Source organism: Aythya fuligula, chromosome 16, assembly GCF_009819795.1.
Source record: "Aythya fuligula isolate bAytFul2 chromosome 16, bAytFul2.pri, whole genome shotgun sequence".
Lineage (NCBI taxonomy): Eukaryota > Metazoa > Chordata > Aves > Anseriformes > Anatidae > Aythya > Aythya fuligula.
The window spans coordinates 1457722-1476114 of NC_045574.1; the positions used below are offsets into that span (position 1 = coordinate 1457722).

At 39.9% G+C, this 18393-nt stretch overlaps 2 protein-coding genes across 8 annotated transcripts in view; one reads left to right on the forward strand and one right to left on the reverse strand.

Annotated features, from left to right (window-relative positions):
* ZMYND8 (zinc finger MYND-type containing 8) overlaps positions 1-2986 on the forward strand; it is a 63584-nt gene extending 60598 nt beyond the window's left edge. For 5 of the 6 annotated variants that reach the window (XM_032198628.1, XM_032198626.1, XM_032198630.1 and 2 more), the window contains one exon: positions 438-802. In XM_032198628.1, coding sequence (XP_032054519.1) covers positions 438-539 — 102 coding nt within the window. In that variant the 3' untranslated portion in view covers positions 540-802. Of the gene's footprint in view, positions 1-437; positions 803-1369 lie in introns of those variants that run through there. The other variant, XR_004253968.1, reaches the window with a different exon arrangement.
* A 6504-nt stretch (positions 2987-9490) lies between these two features.
* Positions 9491-18393, reverse strand: part of EYA2 (EYA transcriptional coactivator and phosphatase 2) — a 97237-nt gene continuing 88334 nt past the window's right edge. For both annotated transcript variants that reach the window (XM_032198670.1, XM_032198669.1), the window contains exons 12-16: positions 16809-16969; positions 15714-15828; positions 14987-15108; positions 14082-14182; positions 9491-10064 (exon numbers count right to left, since the gene is read on the reverse strand). In XM_032198670.1, the coding sequence (XP_032054561.1) occupies positions 9984-10064; positions 14082-14182; positions 14987-15108; positions 15714-15828; positions 16809-16969 (580 nt within the window). In that variant the 3' untranslated portion in view covers positions 9491-9983. The remainder of the gene's footprint in view (positions 10065-14081; positions 14183-14986; positions 15109-15713; positions 15829-16808; positions 16970-18393) is intronic.

Genomic DNA, 18393 nt, shown 5'->3' on the forward strand with positions numbered 1-18393 from the left:
AAGTAATGTGTAACAGGAATATACTTATAAACAAGGGTATTTTTGTACTCCGGTTTGATTCATCAAAACGTTTTTCAAATGACAAAGGATTTTCTTAGCCCTTTTTCGTCTCCCCATGTATTAATTTGGGGAAAATATGTAACTGGACGTAGTAACTTTGAAAACCTAATTCTCCTAGCATAGTACATTACCTATCAGAACAACTGTCCCTGTAATTATGAAGTAGTAATAATACAGTAAAAAACTCTTGGCTCTAGGAAAGTAATATACTACTTTCTGCCTTGGAATAAGGTGACATTGTGGTAATAAAGGTTTTAATTCTTGCACAAAATTGGAACTTGTTCTGGATTTTCCCTGGAAAATAAATCTCTATTTCTGTGGTCATGTTTATATGACCTTTAACATAACAATATGTTTCTCTTGGTTTTAATTCACAGACCATTCCTGTAGTGGTAAGTCCTTCTGCTGGGACAGTGGCAATGAGAACTGGAGTTCAGTATGTTCAGACCACAATGCCAGTCCAAGTACGAAGAGTCTAACTGCTAACAAGAAGTCCATACAATTGTTGGAAAAAATAAATCTAATAGAAATGTGAAAAATAAACACAGTTCTTTGGATTAACCTCAAAGGTTCAGACTTTAGCTTTGTATATGTGTACAAAGCATTAACTACACTACATTAATGTAAAGCATTAGCGCTGGCTTAGAAAAGCTGAGGACAGGTAAGATCTGTGTTAAATCTATGCTTCTTTTGTAAATAATGTACAATTTGTGGATGTCATTAAAGTTAGAGTACCATCTCATTTTTATATTTGTATTGACTTTAACTTATAAAGAGTGTTTGAAGTTGGAAAAAGAAAGGTTTAAAATAGCCTTATCACAAGCTAACACTGAAAACTGGTCTCAGAAATTCACAGTTATGCATCAAATAACGTAATCAGGAGAATCTGAGCAACTTGATTTGCATTTGGATTGAAAACAATTTCTGCACTTTGAAACTCTTGTAGAATTTTTTGTTGAGCAACCAAATGATGAAGGGTATCTTTTTTTCTGTTAATTGTATTAGGCAAATTATGACATTTCCAATCTGTGGACCTGAAATACATATTTACATTGCTTTTTACAGTGACCAGACTGTTAAAATTGTTTACAAGAGACAAGTTGAAAATTCAGCCTAATATCAGGAAAGTTTGAAAGTGTAATATCAGCTGGTTGGTAGCATTATTTCTTATAACTAATATCAAAGATGAGAAAGGGTTTTGGTTTTGGCTTTCCTGTGCTTCACAGTTCAGTTTTATTTTCTTCTTCCTCTTCTTCTTCTTCTTCTTCCTCTTCTTCTTCTTCTTCTTCCTTTTTAATCCTCTAAAAAGGACTTCGAAAAGTTTTCAAATGGAACAAGAGCTAGATGTGGAGAAAAACATGGATCAGGAAACATGGGCAAAGGACTTTTGATGCTGGGCCAGAGCATGTATTATTTATATGATGGAATTTATGTTTTTATGTAAGCATGAAACAGTACAGTATGAGAGAAAGTAACCCATGAAAATGCTGTCTGTTACACTTATACTGTAGTACCATTTTGTATGTTGTGTAAAACGAAAGCATTGAACAAAGCAAAGGTGATGTATGTATATGAGAAAATTAATTGTATGATATCATTCCAGTACATTCTGTTGTACATTTTAGTCATGTTGATTTCTCCCATTGTTTATAAAAGAATGCGGTTTGTACAGTCTCCAGCTAGTACCCATATTAGAGGGAAAAAAGTATTAGAAGAAAAAAGCGAGAACAGAATTATTCGTGAATTGCAGTTGTGTCAAAAATAGCCTAGCTGGCCTTATTTGTGAAGCATAATTGCTTTTAGCATATGGAAGTATTTTTTCACATTTTCTTTGTATAAAATTTGTATTAAACTTAAATATCTTTTTTGAAAATTGTGTTTCTTTGTGACTAAGACAGGTGACACGCGATATGCTTTGGGTTTCTCCAATTTTTCAAGAAACTTCACACTTTTTTATTAAACAGTTTTAGAAAAATGTTTTGTGTTCCTGAATTTCCAGTTCATTCAGTCTGGATGAATGCTCATTTCTGCACAGTCTCCAGATCATAGCTAATTTTGCTTATGTTGTGATTTTCTGCCTCAGCAATGTGGGACCTTTGAATCCAAGACTGTCAGATTTGAGAAAAAACAAAGCAGTGTTGACAGTCTGTAAGTAACAGTCCACGTATGTAAAGACTCATTTTAATAGCAGCTATGGTCCAGTGCTTGATTTGTAACATTTATTCATCTGTTGCATTGGGGCAGGACACAAAGGATTGATCACATAGCTTGTCAGGTATGCTTGTGAGTTGAGGTGGGGACTTCCATGACAAGTCCTGCTGTAGTCCTCTGGGGCATGAAGTAGGGCAAGACTGCTATGTGCCTCTGTTAAAAGAACCAGAGGGAGCTGAAATAGCTAATTGTAAAATCTTACTATGACTATTCTTTTAAAGTTCCTACTCCTGTAGGTATTTTGTTACATGCATTTATAAAATCAAACAATGTTCCCAGTGCTCCTGTTTAAAGAAAAGCACAAATCTTGCAAGCTTGAAATGATGTTTTGGCCTAACCCATGTAGTTTGAATGTTGGATTAATAATGTTGGGATCTCTGAAGCCTCTATTTCAGTGATCATCGTTATTATTTATTTTTATTTTAATGGGCATTTCTTTTTTCTTTCCTCATATGGGATAATAGGTGACCAAATCCCAGTGAGGACTTGTTATCGGGCCAGTGTATCAAGGTATCATCTTAGATGTTCTGGTGACTGGTGTCCTCCCCTCATTTTAGCTGGTTATGTTATGAAGTTCATCAGTTTTCTGATGATTTTATCTAAAGTGAGGGAAGAACACATCTCTGGCTTGGACATACCAGAGGAGATGACACTGATGTGATATGAATTTAAAAGATTGGCTGTAACTTTATTTAATACAAATTCAAATGTCATGACCGGGCTTAAGCTGCATTTATCACTTGTGTATGGAGTACCTCCTACCGCTAATGAGTGTGTCTCTTACGTAGGAGCCAAGCTTGGGAAAGATCAGTGGGCTGGGCCTGCAACTTTAACTTTTCTGACTGTTTATCTGTTGCAGAACCTAATTCAGTCCTGGCTTGAAGACAGCAGACTCCTTAGTTTGGAGTCTGGAGGGGCTGCCCTTGGGTTGTCTGGCTGCAGAGGGCAATGCCAGTGATTAGGTGTTGAGTTGCTGGGGGCAAGGGATAGTGTAAATAATGGGAAGCCTTTCTGGCTATATATCATTTTGGGACAACTTGTCTTCACTATTCAGCTACAGGCAATGGATATGCCTCAGGTTTTCCATCTTGTGTTATAGCCTACTAGGAGATATGGGCATATTACTACTGATTCCTTAAGTTTTGGGGAGAAAATTAACTTTTCTTAGTTTGAACTTAGAAATCTCTATACTCTTCTTGCATTATCTCTTGGGCCTTCAGGAGGAAGAGATGGACACGGGAGTTCCTTAACTGGGCCAGTCATCTCTGAAGCTTTACCAAGAGATGGCAATGTGTTCCTAGCTTTACCACACCTTCAGGAGCCCTGCACTGGTCAGAACGTGCTAATACAGCATTCAGGCTGCTCTGAGGTTTTGCTTTAGTCCCCCAGGTGGTATGATGTGGATGGAGTTTACTATAGCAAAGTTTCCTAATAGAAACCTGATGTTAGTATATGGGTGTGACGAGCAGACAGATGAAGTTGAATCAATGCCATACAGCTGTAACTGCTGTGGTGGCAACAGCCTGGCTCTGGCAGCTCTGGCTGGAGAAGAGGGAGCTTTGTGGGCTAGCTATGAATGCAGGGTTTAAGAATTTGCCATCAGTTGTGCTGTCACCTTCCTGTGCTGGTGCTTGGTGAATTAGGTTTTCAGTGCTTAAATCATGGAAAAGTGGTTATAGAGCAGAGGAACATGGAGCAAACAACAGCAACACAGCTCTTCTAGAGCCAAAGGCTCCAAGTTTCTCATCCTCTACAGTAGTGATGTGTCAGTTCAGAAGGGGTGCTGTAGGCTCCGCTAGTCATGCTCAGTCTAAGCTTATCTATAACCAACTGAAATTCTTTACAGAGAGGTGGATCCATGCCACCAAAGTCCCTCTGAATAACCCTTTCTTTGTGTGAATTACAGAGGATAGTTTTTAAAAACAATTGTACAGTTGCAGCTTAATTGAAGGCATTTAAAAACCTCGCTAAGCCAAGATTCTGTTAAGCAGCTTTTTAAGATTTTGTCTAGAGGAAGCTTATAGCAGAGCCTAGCTGCCATCATGTGGAAAAACGCGAGAACTGCAAGGAAAAAAAAAGTACAGGAAATTAACCAAGTAATGACATGTTCTTCCATCTCCAATAACAAGGTACATTTTTGCAACAACTTCCATTACAGTTTTTTGGTTGTTTGACAAAATGCTATTTTGTTATTGCATCTGAATTATTCAAAGCTTGGCAAGGTCCAAGTGTGATTTTTGGCAGAGCTGTTTTTAGAAATCGTTCAAATCCAAGTTCTGTTTTAACTAAATAATTGAAAGTTTTAAGACAAAGAGACCTAAGAAGATAGCATCCTTTCCTGCCTGCCATCTCAGTGTTATTTTTGGTTGGTAAGAGCTATTTGCTTTGTGTTACACTCCACAAAACGAATGACTTGCTAGAAGTAGCAGTTGAGAGCAGATAGGTGGGAAGACCCTAAGGATAAAGTTGGGGAGGGGGGAAGGGAAGGAAATATTTTGTTTCAGTCCTGCACCTGAAGAGGATGGAGGGGAAAGATATGTGGTATGGATCATTCCCTACAAAACACATTAGGCTTTTGCAAAAGGAGTACATTATGTGAGCGCAGTTTGGCAAATCATTCTCTATAGGCTCCAAGAATGAATGAGCACTGCTCATCAGAGAGCTAGGAAATGTACCTGAGCTTTAAGCCAGGCAAAAGCACAGGCAGAACTGAAATTTGACATGATGAGCAAAAGGTACTCTTAGAAAATGGAGCAAATCTATTAAATTCCTCTCTGGGGCAGCACTTGCAGGGACTACAGGTGAAGGGAAAAGCAACTGTGCCCAGAAAGCCTGTTTCCCTTCACTGTCTGCTGGGATACTCGATTCCCAATGACAGCATAGGTCATGAATCTGTCTTCATCTGATCTTTGTCGTGATTGCAAGTTTTCCATTGTGTGTGTTGCTTTTTGTGTTACTTCTCATTTTAAGTATTCTGTATATTTGCTGTTTTCAGGACAAAAGGACTTCACAACTCAATTTGCTGCGGCCTTTTGCTCATTTTTCAACAAGATAAGTAACTGAAACTTGGGAAAATAATCTCCAGGTTTCATTCTACTTATAGTTTTATATATTGAAATATGCCTGTTAAAATTAAACTGTTACCTTCTTATTTAGAGTCCTGGCATGCAAGAAAACCTTATGGTGAAAAGTGGAAGAGAAAGGATACTATGAATTATTGTGGTCTGTTTCTGCACAGTACCTCATAAGTCTGCTGAATAAATAGCATTAGATACGAAGTTCTTGTCATGCAGAAGCTAACTGAAGTTTCAGGGATAAAACTTTGACCCTGATGAAGCCCATATACAGTATGTTACTTAAGAATAATTACCGTAAGTGAGGAAGGTCCTTACCTGACAGAGAAGAGATGATCAAGAAATGCCAGAAGAGAGGGAGAAGGTAACACAGCTACATTAAACACTTCTAGGAAAAGCAAGAATTGCTCTGGCTTTTAGAAGCTGCTTTTAAGAGCCAAGTGATAACGTATCTGTTTGAATTTATCTCCCAGTCACTGCAGTCTCAAGTACCTGCAGCAGACCATCAGCACTTGTGTTGCTCTTACAGCAATAGATTAAATACATATTTACTGTAAGTCAGCATTTCAAACTCCATCCTGTCTAAGAAGTATGTAACAGGTGAATTACTGCCCTTAATTTCAGAACAGAATAATTGAATGATAAACTTTTTCAGTTTTTTCTCCCATATCTGAGAAGTTTCTGGCTGAAATAGGCAACCCACATTATGCAAGTTTTCCGTTCATTGCTTTGGGAAATAATTGAAAGTGCAAACAGTAAACATGCTGTGAGGCTGTAATAGTCTAGAAAATACTTTTAAAATGCTGTAAAATATTTTAAAAAATGGCTTCCAGTGCATGTCTTTGCAATTGAGTATTTTGTCTTTTATAATAGAGATTGGTCTGCCCACATTGTTGGGGTTTGGGGAGGAGGTGTTGGAATCACAAAACCTGCAGCTGCTCCTGAGAAAAAATGAGTTTCTTTACTTTCCTTGATCACAACTCCACCAAATCAACAGGAATGTAGGAGGTGCTTTACCATTACTGGTATGGGTTATTTGTTTTGTTTTTTGCTGTTCATTGTTCTGATAGGAACAGACTGAAATGGAGGCAGTGTAGATGGCTGTGGTAACTCATCACAAGGCTTCTGCTCTGATCAGCAGGAGTTACCAGCTATTTTGGTGATACTGCCCCATGTGGGTGCTTAGAGGGGAAGGGTTATATACTCCCACGTAACCCTTAGCTTTGCTGTATTTTGCAATACCTGCTGTCTCTATGAAAATGGCTTGATTTTTCTTTCATCCTTCTGGCAAAGGGTCTGATGTAGCTCTTCTTCTCTGCTACAGCAGAACAGGAATTTGGGGGTTTTGGGGGTTCACATGACATGATTTGAGGTGTAGGTTGTTAGTTCTTCTAGTATTGTCATTTTAAGTCCCAGCTTTTTCAGACATCAAATACACGTGTCTGGGATCCACGTGGTACCAGAGGATCACAGCAGCAAGGAAATCTTCGCTCTGGCTCCCAAGCGAGACTGTTTCCTTTACAAAAGGTTAGGAAACCAGTTGAGATTATGGCATACAAAGGATCTGATTATGAAATTATGGGAATATTAGCAATCAGTAATTGGTAGCTTTAAAAAGCTGTTTTCTTTTATTCTGCAGCATTGTATTCATATGTCATCTATTTAACTATGAGGGAATGATAGTGTAGAGGATGTGATGTATGACATGCCAGTTTAGAGGCTTTTTTTTTTTTCCTTGTTTGGAAACGTATTTTGGTCAAAGTATGGGAGAGGAGCTGTGACAGCAGCTACTGCACCCTCATACTACAGTCTCATTCAAGAGTCCAACCAGTGTTATCTCACCAGGTATGTGTTTCACATCCCCTTTTCTACTTAGGTTCCAACAAGTTTGAATTAGAGGTTCAGAAGTGTACTAACATACTGCCACTTTGTGTATTGTTCTGCCATTTTGGGGCAGAATTTGGTATCAGCCATCTTTTTAATAATGGTACTAACATGATTTGTTTAGTTTGTTCACCTCAGATTCAGCTCTACTGCTACTTATTTGAGAATGTGGTCACATTATAGCTGTACTCTGACCTGGTTAATGATGTGACTGAAAGGATTTTATGCTGTAACTATGCAAATGCATTGAAACAGTTGAAAATATTAAGCCGTTTGTGTTCAGGAGTAACAAAATGTTACAGATACATTGAAACACAGGTGAAAAGGCCCCTGCATGTGTGGGGCATGCATGTGTTTGCAGGCCTAATGTATGTTCACAAATAAAAAGCTGTTACAGATACCTTCTTCCAGCCATCTGATTCCCTGGAACGGTAAATCTTCATGGTCTGGCTCTAGTGAGAGATGAATACCTGCTACTGTGACGGGAAGGAAACACTACGCCAAGTCTGACAAACAAGTGTTCCTAACGCTGGTGTACACCACCCTCATCAGCTCTGTTACCTGTGGGTAAGTAAAAATCATTAGCTGGGAGGATATATGGAGAAACAGTAATATAGTAAGCGGAGCACCAGCAGGCACTAACAGAGAACAAAATGCCGCCAAGAACTTTGGAGACAGAAACAACAGAGCTTGAGAATCTTTAAATACAATCAGAAAGCAAAATCTTCTAAGAAGCCTTGCGGGCTGGGTGGGAATCACTCTTGACTCAAATAAGGCAGGTGTTAGATTTGGAGTATCAAGCAAGAGCAATTAGCTGATTGACAGGGTGTTAAAAGCTGAAGTATTGCTTTCTTAGGAGTCTGCTATCCCTGGCATTTGTTCCTTTTTCAGAAGTTTTATTCATAGATGTGCTTATCTTGCAAGTATCTGTCAGTTCTCCAGTTTGATTTCTTTGACTTGTGATAAAACTGCCTACCTGTGACACTCATACACTGCTGGAAAACCTTGAAGGAAAAATTCTACCAGTCGCCTCTCAGCAGACCTTGGGACAAGCAGTGCCTCTGCTAGAAAAATCACATTTTAATTTGTTGTGTGTTGTACTCAGCCCAGAGACCAGCTCTTTGCAAATGCCTCCAAAGCATGTACTCACAGGATGGTTCTGTTCATGCCTGCTGTTGATGAGTATGGCTAACATTTTAAAACTGCTGCAGTGCTGCAACATTTTGAGCCCAAGACTGAGATCGCGTTCTCTGTTTGAGTCCTGCAGAAAATCCCCTCACAAATCTCGCAATGAGTCCGTTTCCTGTGGTAAAAGTATTTTAACATTGGGAGCATCACTCAGGCTTCTGTAGCACTTATGTAGCACTTGTGTAACACTTGTAATTTGTGCAATGTATGTGTGTTTGATCGTGTTTCACACATGATAGATAAGGGGATTATGTTACTTGCAGCATTGCTCTAACACCTTGTTCCAGTAAGGCTGTGATCCTTGTGAGGTTATTTGGTGCAAGCAAGAAAGAGCAGTTTTGAAAATGAATCAGATTCAGCCAAACCCAGAGAACTGCAACATTTTGACAGCAAGAATTAACTGCCAGTTCAGCAGAAATCCTAAAGCTGAAACATACTTGTAGATGCATTTATTTACATAAAAATAAATATGCACAGCTGCAATATTTGCTTGCCCTGCATCTTCCTCTGCAAGAGAAGTTGGATTTGCTGACCATCCGTGTTCTCTTCCAGTGGACAGACCCACTGTCTTCACTCTGTGCACCAACAGACAGAATAGTTGGCTACAGACTCCGTTTTGCCTCTGAGGGGCTGTGTTCAGAGTCCTCCTAATCCAACCCCACCTTGAAAGGAGGAGTATGTATTCCAGGTCAGCATGGGCCTACTCCTAGGCCCAAGAGCAGCTGGAGAGAAGAGAAGGCAGGTAACCTAGTTCCCCAAAATGTAAACATTTTTTTATTTAATGCCTTTCACTCATCACAAGGTACTTTTCCCCCACCCCCAACCCCCCAAACCAAGATGGCAGCATAAGGCACCGTGTAGACACATGCACAGTCCACATACCATCCATGTAAGATTTAAAAACACAGCTATAGTTCTTACCGGCAGTCCCATGTGTCCTTATTGTTACTGTACACAACATGATTTTCCCCAGAGATTGTCCTGGAGAAATGAACTCTTAATTTAGAATGGCAGGACTCTCCCCACCCACCCACCCACCCCAAAAAGCCAGATTAAAAACACAGGTACAGAGCTTAATACCAGAGTAATGAGATTAGTTCATAAATTAAAAAATACAAACAAAAAAATCAACAGTTTCACTCTTATTTTCAGAAGGTCCCATGTGATATGATGTACTATGCACAGAGCATGCTCACAGACTCTTTATTATGTCCTCTTCCCCTTTTAAAAGAAAACTGACAAGTAGACCCAAGACTTCTAGTGTTTGTTGTCGATGGCAAAAAGGCAGTTACAGCTCTGTGAATCCGGCTTAAGCATGTAACTGCAGGCTCCCCAGAGTTATCTGAAGGCTTTTCCTCTGTTCAAAAGAAGAAGGACTTGGTACAATGTTCTTTGGCTGCAAGTTCTTAGAGGCTTCCACTGAAAGGGTTCTCCTTCAAAAAAAGAAAAACTGCAGTTGCTGTGGGATTTTTTTTTTTTTTTTTTAATAAGAAAATGCTGAGGAATAGGCGGAACCGATGTAATAGTTTGAGTGAAGCCCTCACAGTGCTAAGATGTTGGGGTCTGCTACAAATATTCAAGTTCCAAGGCGTGCCGAAGAGCTTCCAGGTCAGCATGACAAGAGATTCTCCAGAATGGCATGTTGTGCTAGAGTGAAACCAAAAGAGGGTTTTTTGTTTTGTTTTGTTTTGGTGGATGTTGTTGTTTAATACTGAGATGAAAACAAATTTCTTAATTTGGACCCTCAGTAACAGAGCTTTGTACTTGGGCCACCAGGTTGTCATGGTGTCACAGGCAAGGAGGCTCATCTTAGAGAGAAAGGAAGGAAGAAGGAAGTTTCTATTTGCTGAGGCATTTCTCCTATGCAGAGAGGAAGGAAAGATCTGCCACAATTTGTGAGTGTCCTGCTTCAGGGATGATGTAGGATGCAGGAAGACTTTCTGAATGTACTAGCCACTAAACTTTACCCTTGTATTTTTTTTAGGGATTAATTAAGAAAGTTTCTAGAATTTCAGTACTCTTAGAAACAATTTTCTTGCCACTTTGTGATGTTTGTCTATAGTAACAAACTATACAGAATCTTAAGCATTGTAATCCTATCCTCTAACACAAGGTTCAAAGTTATTCTGTTTGCTGTAAGTGAAAGCCAGTGCATCACAGCCAAGTAAACAATATGTTTATCACAAAATGAAGTTATTTAAACTTACAAAGATGCAATACCATACAGAGACAACATGCTTTCTAACAATTACTTCCCTTTCCTAATTAACTGGAGCAATAGGTCATGCTACATTTCCTGGAAAGGTAGGAACTGGTATCATTGCTCAGATCGATTTTTCATTTAGTGTAACACCACTGCCTCAGAGAAAGGTGCAATAGGTTTATATGACAATCCGTCCTCAACGAAGTCTCCCAATTCTAATTTTTGAGAGACTATCATATGTACTTCTGCCTTCCTGTTGTTCAATTCATATTAATTGTGATAAATCTGAAGTCATGTATACAAATGTCCAAGTTCTAACCAGTCATGCCACTTGATATCCTAGCATCTAGACAAATCAGCTATGACCTACTATTAGCTTCTTTATGATAACAAGATCATCTAATGAGAATTGTGAATATACCATAGGAAAACAAAACATCTCTGAAAGATTCCAGCTTTTTATAAGTGCTGTGAAACAAGAGAGATTCAATTAAACAAAGGACCTGAGATGGAAACTATAATCTGGTAAGGTATAAATAGTTCTATCAAAGTCCAGTTCTAACAACATAGTTCCATAAAGATTAGCAATGGCTGCAATTGCCATGGCCACTTTTTATGTGAAAATATCAAAATAATTAGAATTTGTTTTTAAATGTTAAATTCAACTCTTCTAGGTATGTTCTGGTCAGCCTGTGGTTTGAGCTGCATTTGTTTCTTATCCAAAACAATTCAAACAATTTTACTTTAGATCAAAGATACGCAGCTCATACTTGCACTTAGATTTTATGATAAGATCATTGTTTTCTTAGCTTCCTCCCAAAATACAGGTATCTGTACAGTCAACGTGAAGTATGCAGTAACTAAGCCTTAATTGACAAAGTGTACTGTCTTTCTAGTGTGAGAATAATTTCTGAATTTATCACTGTAAACATACTGTTTCTGAATAAATAGCATAAACAAAGCTTTAAAGAAGAGATGATGCTGATGAAGGGAGAAGATCCTTTTCCAAGTCTACCTACCTGTATAAAAAAACCTCCAGTGTAGTGTCTATTGACATGCATCTGATGTTTAAATACAACTCAAGTTTCCCTCTGGTATGTTGCCTATCAGTAAACAAATGCTTCCTTCAAGCTATTCATCAGTGTGTGTAGAAACAGCAAGCAAACACAGACCTCTGAAGTGCCTGGACTCCATTGCTCTGCAATTTCACTTTAAGAAGAAGAGTTACTTCCTTCTCCCTTCCCTTCCCCTGGTTATTATTAAACCCCTCCCATTAAATTATCTATTTTTCCTTCTTTAAAGGGAAGAAAGCTTGGTCTCTTGGCCTCTCCTGCTGCTCAGCATTTACAGATTTACCACTCATCAGACAGGTGAAGAAAAATGACCCACTAAAAAAAGGAGATATTATCAGTGCTGTCGGCAAAACAGTGAAAGGCTCTTTGCCTGCCCTCTCTCTCCACTTTTTTTTTGTATAGAGCTCAGGTGTGTAGAAGTCTTGACTAATGATAGTCATCAATCAAAGGAGGTGACAGCCCAGCAAAGAATGTGCTCCACTAATGGGAGAGCTGCTTAGGCCAAGAAACACAAGCAAGAGGACTCTTGAAATCCTGCCTCTATGAGCCCGCTGAACCTTCCCACATCTTCATACTGCCAGGGAGCCTGGTGGCCTTTGATGCAGTCATGTTCACTGACCCACTACCTTTGAAGTATGGTACTGGGCTGTCAAAAGCAGCAGACTATTATCACTTCATTCCCAGTCATGCATTCTGGACTCATCTCTGAGGACTCCTTAACCCTTCATGAACTAGAGAACCCTCTGCAAATCTGAGCAGTTTTCAAAGGGGTGGGATTTGTTGTTTTATTAGTAAGGCTAAATGTATTATAAGAAGGAGGGGTTTGATGATGACTTGAGATACAATTCTGGGGCTAGAACATGTGCTGACCACCTTATTTATTTGCTGGGATTCTTTTGTTCCTGGGTTTATGCAACCACAGGAATTAGATTTGTTTGAAAAGTCTTTGCAGAAGCTTCGTTCAGAATGAGATGTCAGGTCCTCCAGCATAAAGTCAAGCCTCACAGCTGAGTTACCGTGATGTAATATTCTGTCTATTACCTAAGCTACAACCATCTGTGTGTCTCCTAAAAACTAATCAGTTTGCTGAAGATGGGCCTCATGCAGTCAATCCCTGTATCTAGATTCAAGTGCAGTGCTCCTGAAGCAAATGCAATTCAATCACATTGCTGCAGGTACAACAGGAACACAAAATTCAAGATGCACAAAGATATCTTGAAATTAATGCTTGCCATTAGCAAACTGTATTCCTGTCTCTGTAAAGCTAAATAAACAGAGATTCCAGGCAGGCTGCTGTCCTAAAGATTAGGAAATGAAAACTGTGGCACTTCAAATCTCATGTTGCACAATTTAGTTGATAAATGTGACTACTTTCTGTCTTCAGTTGTTACCTTACTACCACTCTTGTGTTTCTCTAATACACTGACATCATTTGTGCATGGCAGAAGGTACTCCGTTGCTGTAACTCTAAATCTCGTTTTTTTCCTCGTAAATCATTGTAACCAGAACACGGGCTTTGGTCTTCTTAAACTTTGCTTGTACTTTCTCCGAGCTCTGGAATCCCAGCTTCTCTCCTCTTACAGCCTACTGAAAAGAAAGATGCTTCAACTGGTCCCTGAAACTTCAATTCCTGTTTCACAATGAGTGAACTGTGGACACTAATGGCTGTAGAACTCAATTGGATGCAAGGGTTAGTCCATTTAATTATTTCTATGTCTACCTATGCCAGTGGGCTATTCATCAAGCATGAAATGCTACAAACTGTGGGCTTATCATTCCTGACCATACTGCTGTCAGAGTTTTTGTTCTACTTCAAATTCTGTATACCTTCCCGATTTCATTTTGCTTGTGAAATCAATCACACTGATCAATAAATCATTAATATAGGCAACAGCTCAGTACTGGTCCTTTTGGTATTTACTGTAATGATGTTATGCCCTATGACCTCACTGAGTCATAAATAGAAGTGTGCATACATACATGTTCTAATAGACCATTCAAAACTAATTCCAAGAATTTGGACTTCACAAAACAAAAATAACAACAACAACAAAACAGCTACAGATCAGAAATTCACCCTGCTTGCTCATCTGAGATCACACACTGGAGTTTTCCTTTTCTTGTGTTTAAAGCCATCTTTATTAAGCAAGAATGATTCCTGGAACACGTGACAGAACAGCTACCTGAAAAATTTCACTAACTGCCAAGGTGGAGGGAGGATTTACAGTATGAAATAGCTCACATGGTTGTTAAGCCATTTGCTTATTAAGAAATTAGACCAATTCTAAGCTGTTTCAAATGGAGGGAGCTTCATTAAATGCTTAAGTAAAGAATGAGCCATTGAAATGAAAATGTGGAAGAATCCAGGATGGCATCCACAAACTGTACCTTTTTTGCTCCCTGTTCCTCTTCAACACCGTCTCCTATTACAATGTACACGGCTTTCCTTCCAAATCTTTGCATTATTCTTTCAAAACAGCTTTCTTTCCCTGAGAAACAGAAGGGAAGATGCATATTTTATCTGTACACATACAACAAGTGGGGCTGACATTCAGGTACTGGAACTGAAGTTGGAACCTAATTGAACTTGCTGCATTGCTCATTTTCTTTAGAAATTAGAACCCAACTTAATCTTCATGTGAGATGGATTCTTTCCATCCCATGAAAGCTACTAGCACTTTCTTTATCAGCTGAAGACTTCTAAGTGCTGCAAGTTTTCTGTAACCATTGTGACTGATGAACTACTTAGACTGGCCATTGGTAGAGTGATACAATGGTCATCATTTTTAGTTTTGAGAGCCCTCTTCTGCTTGTTCATGAAAAACAAACCTCAAAAGTTCAAACACTTAAACCAAAAGGGACAGAAAACAAAGCAAAAAAAACCTCCAAGCCAACCCTGTCAATATTTATTACTCTCACAGCTTCATAAAACTCATTCAGCACACTTGACTCCAGCAAGAGCAACAGGATCCAAACAGTGTTTCTGTAACACGTACAACCAGACTGCCTTCCTTCTAGCTAGGTGCAGTTAAGACCCAACATACTTTAGCTGCTCCACAGGGTGGATATTTTTCAGACTTGTTCCCTCCCAGAGATGCTTGGGAAGACTTGATTTTTTGTACTCTGTACTAGCTTAAGTATGGTCAGTCAGGATGCAAATCACAGATGTGTAAACATGGAGCTAAAATGAAAGTTCACACATTGCTTGTTGTGATCAGGTTGAGTGGATGTGCCTGACTTAGGGACAAAAATTCAATCTATCTTTGGTGAAGCATAAGTTAGTTTGTTCTTACCTGTTTTTGTTGCACTGTAAATATTTTCAATGGGGAAGACAGTGCCCAGTCCATAGAGAAGAACTTTTGCAAGAGCTGGTATAAGCTGAGTTGTGGTGACCAACACATTCACACAGTTAGGCCTAGAAAACAAAAGTTAGTAGAAATGGCAATATGTGTTTCTTTCTTTTACTCTAAATCGAAAGATGGCAGGAAGCAAACCTTTCTTGCAAATGCAAGTTCTCCAGCCAAGGGGAATTATGGAGCTAGAAGGATTATGCAGCTAGAGGCAGGTAATCTTAGTACTGTTATTGTCTCTTTATCAATTTAATAGAATGAAAAAAAAAATACAAATCATCAGCAGTGATGCAGCCTTACTGCACGCATGCCAGGATCTATTCTGCAGGAATTTAAATGCTATTTAGGTAATGGCCATGCTTTTGTTCTTTGAGTGAACATGTTCAGGGATAGAAGGGCCCTTTCCTTCTCTAAATCTGTGCACAGGAAAAGTGTACTACAGAGGAGGCAGTCATGGAAAAGCAAGAAATAAGGGCTGGTTTTTCTTTTGCTCAGTTCATCATCTCAAGCTAACCCCAACACGTCTGACCAACATGTGCAGACAGGCCTCCCACAAGTTTGGCCAGCAAAGTCCTATAAATGTGTCTCAATTTGTTTAGAGGGAGAAAAAAAAGGGAAGCAAAGGAGATCCTGGATCAAGCCCGTAGGCAATTCTTTAAGCTGTTCTTACCGGGAATGTATCAAATTCAGCGCCTTCAGAGCATGTGTGAGCCAGAGATCAGTCAGCGCTTCAAGTTCTGCTCTTAACTGCAGCCAGGTTTCCCTCTTAGGAGCTCCTATTAAACCTGTAGGCAGGGAAAGCATCTTTGCAGAAGCACAGAAAGAGAGCTGCGTGGCTTTGTATGTAGTATGCCAAAGGCCTCCCGGCTGTGTTCTGAATCCTGCCTCTCCTAAAGGCCTTTCTCTTGGCCTCAGTGCAGGCTGCTCCCCTTTACCCACAGCCACATCACTGCAAGGTTCTGCTCTGAGGTCCATAAACCCAGACTGCAATGCATGCCTGTGCTACTAGAGCTCAGCTTCCTTCCTCTCTGAGGGAGTAGTATCAGTCACCTGCAGTCTGCAGGACCACGTTAAAACATCTTGGAGTTATCACAGAGCTCATACGGGAAATGAGCAAGAGGACAAAAGAGCCGTGTACAGGGGCTGATGTCCTGAGCTGGAGCCAGGAAGGTTTTTGTTTTCCTCCTGAAAAAGCCGTGCACCATTTCTAGTAAACGTGGGAGGGTATTCCTCCAACAAAACAACAACAAAAAGTCTGCGTTTTAACAATTCTTAGTTTTACTTCTTTCTTGTCACAGACTTGTTGTTGAAGTTATAAAAGAGAATCAGAAAAACCTATTGGAAGAACTGGTGGTATTGTTTTAGGGGAGTTAAAAGCAAGTAGTTATGTTTTCAGACAGAAATCAGTCCTGTGTTCTTCTGTGGGGAATAAATAAATAAATATTTAGTTTTAAACTTTTTGCTTGCTTACTAGACATTTTGGAAAATTTGAGAAGGCTGCCCTCTGGCCAAAGTAATAATAAAATACAGCCCATGCTCAGACTTCAGTCCTTCTCCAACCATTAAACCAAGTATTGTAGCATATCTTCTAAAAACCTCATACTGAATCCTCATTTAAGAATGACTGCTGAAACACTTGCTCAGCTCAGTGTAAAATATTCTTATCACAGTGTTCTCTACACCTCCTCTACAGCATGCTTCTAGCAGGGTCAGAAGTATTTGAGATGATGAACGGCATGCTTGCTGCCTGGCAGTAAATACTCACCCCCTACATTGTTTTTGTAGGTGTTGTACATCTCTTTCACCCGGCGGTAGCGGAATGCTAATTTCCTCATCCAGTCAACTCCCCCGTGAACGCCTGAGCCCAGACATAGATTTGCACTGGCAGTTGAACTGTGAAAGCCATCTGCAGAGAAGTTATATGTGCTGGGAGAAGGAGGAGGGAAGGGGAGAGGTCATTATAATCACAGTCTATACAGTGCCAGCAGGGAGCGGAAACAACTGAAAAGTGATGTGGAGTCAAGTGGCAGCAGAGATGTACACAGCACACGCTGTACAGCCGTGGAGTTCATCCTTGCTGCCTGCTCTCACCCACGTATCCCAGAAGGGTGTGTGCCACCCTGCCTAATGCTCGTTTCCACTGTGTAACTTTTCTGTGCGCAACTAGAACCAAAAGATTTGAAAGGGCATTTGTGGCCTGTTATTTTTCATTTACTTGAATGATTTATTTCCAGGCTAGGGAATCAGCCTGGTTGCCAGACCCATGATCCCACACAGTCATTAGCCTCATCTCTGAAAAAAAAACAGCGACAACTACCACAACTGTAAGCAGTACAGGTTGTTTAGCACTTCCTGTCAATTCTGAGGTTCTCTGGACTACAAAACATCTGACTGTCCTCAGGTCACTGAAAATCCTTACCTGCCTGTCATCCAGGCTGCTAAGCTGCAGAAATAGTCAAATCTTAAAGAATTTTTCTGGCTGCTTGGCTATATTGTTAAACATGAACTGAACACATTAATCAAGAAAAAAAAAATAACTAAACAAGCCTTAAATGCCTGCACTGTGTAAAGCTTTTTAAACAAAAACTGAATGAAAACTTCAAAGCAACCCCAGGGTAATTACCACCATGGGTGGGGGCTAGTGGCAGTTCCACTGGCATTCTAAACTGACAATGTCTTGGAAGGCAGCAAGCCTGTCTTCTTCCAGGTGTTTGTTCCCGTCTTGAGCCCTCCTTGATGCACCTCGCTTTGTATCAGTGCAAGCATTTCTTTAGCACTGAGGTGCATCAGATCAGGGAACTGTTCCAGTTTAAAGACAACATAGTTTAAAAACAAGCAAAGAAGTTGCTTTTCAGCTGGATCAATTCCCTGAAAATATGGCTGGGGGTGGGGTATGGAGCAGCTCATGTTATCCTAACATGTTTGCTGGATGGCAGCATCAGGGTGGGTTTCAGAGCTTCAGCAGAAGGCAGACTGGGCTGCAGTTGAAGAGGGCAGCTGCACTCATGGGACACAGTCTGCTGGGTCAGGTCACACACCCAGCGGAGTCAGACAAACTGAACCAGAGAAAGGGAAGAGACAGAAATGCTCAGTGACACAGACCTAGTGTTTCTGGGCTAATCTTGAAGCCAGCTCAGCTTAATGTGCTTCCGGTACCTCACTGGGGCAGTAGCCAGTGCATCTACATTCACATCCTGATTTACTATGCAGTAATTTCCCCTTCTTGAAAGCTCTGAGGCCAATTTATTTCAGTATTAGAACATCCAGATAAATTTAACATGCTTAACGTATTTCATTTAGCTCAACTTCATATACCACACAGACAAACCATAAGCATGAGAAGTATCTAC